Source organism: Rhagoletis pomonella, unplaced genomic scaffold (genome assembly GCF_013731165.1).
Source record: "Rhagoletis pomonella isolate Grant_MI unplaced genomic scaffold, Rhpom_1.0 Rhpom_scaffold_00005, whole genome shotgun sequence".
In the NCBI taxonomy this organism is placed as follows: Eukaryota; Metazoa; Arthropoda; class Insecta; order Diptera; family Tephritidae; genus Rhagoletis; species Rhagoletis pomonella.
The window spans coordinates 43,134,776-43,142,944 of record NW_023458559.1 but is presented as its reverse complement, the minus strand read 5'-3'; the positions used below and the strand labels follow the sequence as shown (position 1 = coordinate 43,142,944).

General features: G+C 35.5%; 4 protein-coding genes across 4 annotated transcripts in view; 2 read left to right on the top strand and 2 right to left on the bottom strand.

The window, feature by feature from the left end:
• Positions 1–1,738, top strand: part of LOC118740118 (ankyrin repeat domain-containing protein 12-like) — a 2,101-nt gene extending 363 nt beyond the window's left edge. Inside the window, exons 2-3 of the mRNA XM_036471611.1 lie at positions 3–1,458; positions 1,517–1,738. Coding sequence (XP_036327504.1) covers positions 3–1,458; positions 1,517–1,696 — 1,636 coding nt within the window. The 3' untranslated portion in view covers positions 1,697–1,738. The remainder of the gene's footprint in view (positions 1–2; positions 1,459–1,516) is intronic.
• A 132-nt stretch (positions 1,739–1,870) lies between these two features.
• On the bottom strand, positions 1,871–3,995 carry LOC118738988. Its single transcript, XM_036470061.1, has 4 exons — positions 3,829–3,995; positions 2,662–2,870; positions 2,345–2,600; positions 1,871–2,274 (listed from the first exon to the last, which is right to left on the bottom strand). The coding sequence occupies exons 1-4, from the start codon at positions 3,887–3,889 to the stop codon at positions 2,099–2,101; spliced, it is 702 nt and encodes a 233-aa protein (XP_036325954.1). The 5' UTR covers positions 3,890–3,995; the 3' UTR covers positions 1,871–2,098.
• A 635-nt stretch (positions 3,996–4,630) lies between these two features.
• Positions 4,631–5,556, top strand: LOC118738987 (signal peptidase complex subunit 3). Its single transcript, XM_036470060.1, has 3 exons — positions 4,631–4,886; positions 4,975–5,241; positions 5,306–5,556. Exons 1-3 carry the CDS (start codon positions 4,744–4,746, stop codon positions 5,433–5,435), a joined length of 540 nt encoding a protein of 179 aa, XP_036325953.1. The 5' UTR covers positions 4,631–4,743; the 3' UTR covers positions 5,436–5,556.
• A 713-nt stretch (positions 5,557–6,269) lies between these two features.
• Positions 6,270–8,163, bottom strand: LOC118738986 (tyrosine-protein phosphatase 69D-like). The gene is made up of 6 exons (XM_036470059.1): positions 8,140–8,163; positions 7,948–8,058; positions 7,492–7,671; positions 6,727–7,034; positions 6,513–6,648; positions 6,270–6,436 (listed from the first exon to the last, which is right to left on the bottom strand). Exons 2-6 carry the CDS (start codon positions 7,993–7,995, stop codon positions 6,350–6,352), a joined length of 759 nt encoding a protein of 252 aa, XP_036325952.1. The 5' UTR covers positions 7,996–8,058; positions 8,140–8,163; the 3' UTR covers positions 6,270–6,349.
• Positions 8,164–8,169: the final 6 nt, after the last annotated feature.

The following is an 8,169-nucleotide window of genomic DNA, read 5'->3' as shown; positions in this document are numbered from 1 at the left end:
AGGAATTTCTCAGACGTCGATGAAGACGAATTTGATGATTGTGATGATGTCAAGAAGAAAAAACGAAAGGAAGTAGATGCTGGCAAAGATTCTAAATCCACTTCAGCTGCACGTCTACCCGGCCGCACTGAGAAGGCAATCAAGCAAACGACGGCGGCTAAGGGTTCACCGAATCCTAGTAAAAACTCGAATTCAACAGAAAAAGAGCAGTCTGACTTAACAAAAACTGGATTCGCAAAACAATTTGAGGGCGATACTGAGGATGAGGAATTCAAAATGTCAGACTCTTTATATAGTGGCGGTTTGAAAGTACCACCTTTGAAAATTGTCATTCCACAACAGAACTGTTCTATAGATACAGATGGAAATGTATCGCGCACGGGAAAAATTAATACATCTCGCAATGCTGCCCTACCCTATGTAGTGAGTTCAAACACAAATGATTCCAGCGAACGTGAAGCCCAATGCAGCAGTCCAAATGAGAGTCCCATTAAAATTAACAACATGTGCACTGTTATGGATGAAAAGAATATGAAATTGTTAAATGAGGAAAAAAATCTACATCGTGTGCTTCGCAGCTCACATCGGAGTGGCATTACCAGCGCTGAGCGTAGTTCCAATAATTCTTCACCACAAATGCAGAGCAGCTCACCATCGCCAGCATCATCGAATGCTAACGAAGGTAATACAGAAAACAAGCTTTCGTTTACAAACGTCAGCGCAAGTCCGATACAACAGAACCAAACATATGAAAATGAGAATATCGTTAATTTGCCAAGTCCCTCCACGTCATCGACCTCTTCATCGAAGGATGTACATTCGCATAGCGTCGAATTGCATCCACGTAAGCGTAAAATACGCTCAAAACACGATGATAATCACAATAACAAAAATAATGGCAATCATAATTCAAATACAGAAGCATCTTCGACCATTTCAGAAACACATTCACATGATTTTCCATTTACAAATTGTTTCCAAATGTATCTTAATATACGTAGGCAGATTGAGAAAAAGTGGCGAAACATTTATCCCATTAAACCGAGACCACCGCAAGGTTATAATGAATATTTACTAAACAAGAAAACCTATCTACTTGCGAGTAACGAGAAGAAGGTTGAAACTGTAACGCCAGGTACGATACCGGCAAAAATGCAAGAAATTTTTAGTATCCAAGAACAAGAGCGCAATGAATTGCTACAGCGTCATATAGTAGAACGCGAAAAATTGTGCTTGAATGTTGAACAGGAAATGATACGAGTTCACTCGAAGGCTGCGCGTAATATTTCATGTCAACCCGTACCATATTCAGTATGCACGCTACTTAAAGATCAAGAAGTCTATAATATACCGACATCTGAGCAGGAAGAAAAGGATAAAAATGCGCGATATCGTTTCAATGGGCGGCAACTATTAAGCTGGTTGCAGGATGTCGACGATAAATGGGATAAAATAAAGGTATGCGCTTGCTTAACCCGATCATGTGTATTTTTTATGAAGTGTAATATATTTTTAGGAAGCTATGGTTTTGCGCCACCATAATGAAGCTGAAAGCCTGCATGCCGTACAGATGATGAATTGGGATATCGAACAGAAGAAACATAAGTTATGGGATTACAAATGTGAAACTGCAATTGATAAGAATCATGTACCTATAGTACATGTCAGCGATGACTTTGATCTTTTACCAGCATAAATTTTATCAATAAAATGATATGAAAACATAAATATATACATATATGCATTTTTGTATTATGTTGAAAAGTTTAAGAATGCCTTTGTATTAGAGCCGATTGGCAAAATTTTTGTTATTGCCTAAAACGAACAAGCGATCTAGGTGCCAAATAAAAATACACCGGATCGGCACATATGTATGTACATATGTATATCGTTTTATAGAGAATGACTGGTTGCCACTTATAGGACATATGTACATATATTGAGGTTGAATACGAGAAATTCATATTTCTGTTGAATTATGTATGTATAAATTCCTTTAACACTTCAGAAACGATCGTTGGCTATTGATTTTTAATCTACTACATACTATTACATACATATTCTTGTTTAACTTAAAATCCTCAAAAATTTATCACATTTAATCTTCATTCATCATTTTAATAAAAAGTTCAGCTAATTTTTCTGCTTCATCGAGCATTTGATCTCGTTCCATGCCATTCGATATACGTTTAAAGTTTTGAATGCTCGATAGCAAATTTTCGAAGCTTTCCAACTGCTCTTCCATATCGCCTTCTTGCCCATCTGTGTTGCCACCTTCCCAAGTTTTTTTACGAATTACAAATTACTAAAGGAAGTTATATGTATTATTAGAGAAATCGCTTACCCGGTACTTTAACATTAGACCAAATATTATTTTTTAATGCCTCGACGATTTCTTCATATCCTCCGGCTTCTTCAGCAGCCTCATCATTGCTGAGCTCTATTACATCAAACTGGAATTTACAGCATTCTTTTACGCTTTCATAAGTCAGCCCTTGTTTTGCATCATCAAAGAGTTTGCTAGTCAACAATAAGCCCAATTCGATGTCATTATTGGTTACAAGTTTGCAAAGGTCAGGCAGTTTTTGCTTAAATGATTTCTAAAAATATAGGAATTAAATGAGTAATTTGTTAACCGCAACTGGTAGTATAGAGATTTACATTGTCCGGATCGAAGTAGAACATTAGCATCTCTGTAGCCTTCAAAACATCTTCGGGTAGTTCACAGATATTGCCTTCATAGGGCAACAAAGCGATGGTATTTTCATAATACTTGGTTTTAAGATCACATAAATAAGTTAAATATGTGGATGAACCAATAGTAATAGACTCGGTGTTTTCTGTGGGATTTCCAATCGTGGTAAGGATACCTATAATAGTAAAAAGCTAATTATAAGTCACCTATTTTCATCGACAGTCGGGTCGACGTAACCGGAACGACCCGGATTTACATTTCCCCAAGGACTGTCCCTATAGCAACATGGGGAATTTGTATGCTGTTACAACAACAACAACAACATCGAATATTTTATGTATAAATGCTGGTGGAGCAGCTTGGCACCAAGTATTGGGGCGGATATTTGGGACTATGATGGGTAGTAGTGCACTTTACGGGAACCAGGTCAAAATGGGCGGAACAAATCGAGTGGTATCAAACGACGTGTTTTAACGGTGGGGGAGGGGGGGGGGAGAAATTAAGATGTTTAATTAATTTAAGAGTTATTCGCAAAAAACACTTGCACTTTGCACTTTTCCCGGGTTGGCTTTCCTTTATGGCCGTTCGTTAAAGGGGCGGTGGGCGAAAGGTAAGTGGGCGTGGTACCTCTAACCCAACTTTTTGGAGAGGGAATGAACCGCCATTGACAAAAATGACCACCTAGGTCCCCTATGGTTCCCGAGGGACCCCTTAGAAAAATTGCCAAAAATCACAATTTTCATTTGCGTTTATTCGCTTTAAAAATGTTAAATATTCATTTGCACAATACATTTTTATATACAAGACATTTTTATAAAACACCCAGTAACCAAAGTAGACATCACTGGGGAGGCAGCCCCAGGTTTACCACACAGAAAGGGAATTCTAGTTACCTCATCCTTTCCCCAAGGTTACATCAGTGAGGCGGTAGCCCCAGTTAGGTCACACAGAAAGGAGAATTCTACGTAGTAAGGGTTATAATCGCCTACGCAAAAAGGAGTTGGACGCCTGGTTCCGCTGAAGTGCACTTTTACCCTATGATGAATCGACCTTTGATGGGATCGATCGTTTAACTTTGAACCAATTATTGTGAAAAAGCGGCATATTTGATCACGTTTACTTTACATACATACCTTTGATTATATTTTGTGGCTTCTCTTCTCCGCTAGACGTCAACACAACAATTGGTTTCATTATAAATAATATGCGACAAACACTTTATTTTAATACGCCCACAAATGTTTACGTTCAACAAGCTGGCTAAAAAATTAATTACTTGCTGGGTACAGCATGGCTCAGAAGAAAATATGGGATCAGTGGAACAGTAACACTCTGTCCACTTATATACTACTTTTAAACGTAAGCTATTTGCAAATAAAAATTATTTGCAAATACCTAACTCACTGTTTATTCGATGGTGAAAAATTCTTTTTTAATATCGCCTGACTATAAATAGGCAATAATATGACCATCGAAATAGAAAATAAAGTTAAAAATGGCAACGTCTTGATTATAAAAAGGCAATAAGATGACCATCGAAAAAGAAAATAAACCTAAGAATGGCGGCGTCCTGCGCTTATTTGCAAATAGTACAATTGTGCAATACTTATTTTCGTGATTTAGTTATTTGCAAATAAAAAATTAACTCAGCGTTTATACGGCAAATTTTACCGTTTTGAAAATTGTTATTTGCAAATAATACGTGCGTTAAAGTAATAGAATATATAATTAGAGTATTTATTAAATAAATTTTTGCAGTAAAATTTAGTAATTAAAAACAATTCCCCACAAGATTTGTTAACTATTTAATCTCTTTTTGTTTATTTAAATTGTAGTAAACAGCCCCAAAAATCCATCCAAAACTTTTTATTTGCAAACAATTTACGTGCTATCTTTTGGAGCACCCTGTACTGTACTGAATCCATTTAATAATTTCGTACATTACATATCCCTGCTATTTGACAATCGGCGGCTATTTTCTACGTGTCAATGGTATACGTGTAGTTAGTTAAATTAATTTCTTTGCTATTTACAAAAAACAAATAAATATGCATACCGTACTAACGCGGGGCAATGCAACAGTTGCTTACTCGTTAAGCGTATTGGCCTGCTTAACGTTTTGCTGCTTTCTTTCAACTGTATTCCTAGATAGCAGGACAACTGCACACGTAAACACCGTAAAAGTGTTGGTGTAAGTACTATGTATACCTGCATATTTGAAGGCAGGACCAATTTTTGTATACCTATTCATTATTCCAAAATTTATCATTGTGTATCAGTAAAAACGTGCCCGACTACGGCGCCTCGCGTGAGAAACATGACTTGGGCTTTCTCACCTTCGATTTGGAAACGAACCTCACCAGCCTTTTCAATTGGAATGTAAAACAATTGTTCCTTTACTTGACCGCGGAATATAAGACACAGGACAATGTACTAAATCAAGTTGTGCTGTGGGATAAGATAATTTTGCGTGGCGAAAATTCGGCCCTTGATTTTAAGAATATGAATACTAAATATTACTTCTGGGATGATGGCAATGGATTGAAGTGAGTTATTTGCTTAGCAATTTTATTGTACATACATATTTTTTAATTTCTTTTGATTCCACAGGAACAATAAAAATGTTTCATTATATTTATCATGGAATATTATACCGAATGCCGGCTTGTTGCCTACTATCAAATCACTTGGCTCACACATCTTCAAATTTCCGGCTGAGTATTCAGTAGCTCCAGTGTAGGTTATGCCTACAATCATGTTTTGAACTTAATTTTCAATAAGTAAATTAAACACAAATTAGAATTATGTATATGAAAACAATATAATAATTTCGATCCTCAATAAATAAGAGTTAATAGTAATGCGTTTTTTCCTCGTAAGCACAAGAAAGCAGGAAGGTTTTGGAATAAAGCTCTACGGCTACAAAATCATTGAGTTGGTCAATTTCTGATGATTGCAGTGTTAAGGACGCCGGGTTCTAATGAATGTATTGCATTGATTTCTGAAAGTCCTCATAAAGATTAAAGTCCAATAATGGGCCTTGTTCACAAATGGTTAGCTTTTAAAACAAATCTTCATAAGCCGCGCTTAAATCATTTCACGGTGGGTCGAAAGTTGCCTGAGCGACACGAATTCCTGTCCCATCAGCGGCATTTCTCCTCTCTTCCCATCAGACGGGCGATGCTTAAAAAAATATATATTTTGCTTTATAGGTATTTTTCAAATTTTCAATACCCGCAAGCACGAGCTGGTAATCCCCCTAATCGTTGATAACTTCGATTCCCCATTCAATCGCAATACTTCAAAAGTTCCAGCACATTTTGGTTTTATCTAAAATATTTTTTTATTTACGGGCTGTCCTTTGGTAGTCTGCTAAATAAACTTAGGTAGAAAAAACTTATACATAAGTAAATTTTTAAACATTAAGAGTTATTTGTTGTTTTTTTTTTGTTCTTGTTGTGGTTGGGTTCGCGAAGTTTTACACAATAAATGAATATGATTTCTATGCATTACAAATACTTTTTTTGTGCTTAGATATACATATATATGTATTATATATATTTATATGTTTTACTTTAAATGTTTATGACTAATCAGTATGTGTAAGTGTGTGATGTATACTTATAAATTATTCACTTTTTAATAGCTTAATTATTAACACTCAGAAGACGCAGTTTCTGTCGACAGTTTGTGCAAGTCAGCGTAGTTGGCTATGGCACGATGTAGGAACTCGTATTGTGCCTGCAAATATTAACGAAAAATTTACATAAATTATTACAGCGTTAATAGCTTGGCAATTTTTTACTTTTACACTTACAAATGAATTTAATAGCCTTGGCCGCTGAGATCGTATCTTTCTAGCCGTTGAACAAATATCAATGCTCTTTTCGGTTCTCAACTGCTGCACCAATATGCACATGGTCACAAATATTGAGCTCCTATCGGTGCCCAAACTACAAATAATACAACACATAGGTATTTTTTCTTTCATTGAAAAAAAAAAAAAAACGTTATTTATGCGCCTAAATTACCTGCAATGCACAGTCAGGGGTGATTTACAACCAATACTTTTATCTCTGTTATGATGATTTAACGCCTGATCGACGAGTTCTATAATACCACGGCAAACTTCTGGCACCTCACCATCGACAGTCGGCCAGCCGTTATATTGAAATTGTGTCACTTTTATTGTATCATCAATTTTACAATTTGTTACGTTGAATTCGCGACGCGTATAGTATGGACAGCTTTCACTTTGCATATATTTTACAAGTATATGATCGTATTGAATCTCATCATCTGCCCAATAGCGTGGACATTTTCTGGGTCCATCACCAATCTGTAAAAGCGCCATGATGCAAAATTGTTTTGAATTATTTACCCATGTACGTATATACTTGTTTCTCGCTACCCTAGAGTGAAAAGTACCTTTTGTGAAACCTTATATTTTGATGTAGGCAGCAAGATTAAAAATGCTTCGTCAAAAGGATTAAGGTACATGTTTTATTTTTTTTGCCAATTAATATCAATGAAAGGCAAGTCCAAAAGAGAAACAGATAATTTGATAAGGCCAAAATAGTACGAAATTTTTTTATTAACATCGAATACATCTGATTCGTATAGAGTTTTGATTTACTTTACACGAGAAAAATGTTGCATTCAATGTCTTCCATAATATATGAAGAAAATGCTATAAGAAGTACTTTTCCTATTCTGTAGAATTTTTTAAAATGGACTTAGCAACTTTTCACTATAAGCTAGCGAGAATTGATCGAAGGATAATAAAATTTGCTTACCTCGGATATCATCACAAGTGTGGTTATACTTTGTTCAGATATCATGCGCCAAAAATCACCAATTGTATTTTCCAAGGGATCCTGTGTAATTATGAATGCTTCTGAATTATCATAACCCTCGATAAACGAGGCGTTTATGTAGGTGGAGTTCTCTTTCATCGGTATGGGTGTTAGTATAACCTGAAATTGAGGATATACATGCTTTTATTTTATATTTTAAAATCAAACGAATAAACGTTATCGGTATATTCCTCGATATTATGTATATCTCTATCGATGTCGCTTCGCTGCTACTTTAGGGTATTCGTTCTATTCAATTTAACATAGTTCTGTAGCTTTAAGATAGCATAAAACTGTTCGTTTACAGCTGTTAATACTAGCGTAAAACTCTATTTTACACACTAATTTTTTTTTAGCTTAAAATGTAAATATGCATACATACATAAAAATACTTACTCGATTGCGGTCGTAAGGTATGACTGATTCGTTACGATTCTTCGACATATTTTCCTCATTGCTGCCCACGGCCGAAGATTTTGCCGCTTCATCAGTTATGGCAAGAAGTTTCTATAAAAAAAAAATAATATTAATATAAACAAAAGATGCAAATAGAAACCAAAAACAGTGCTTAGCTCAAACTTAGCTAACCTCAAATTCTATTTCTAATTTGCTTTTATC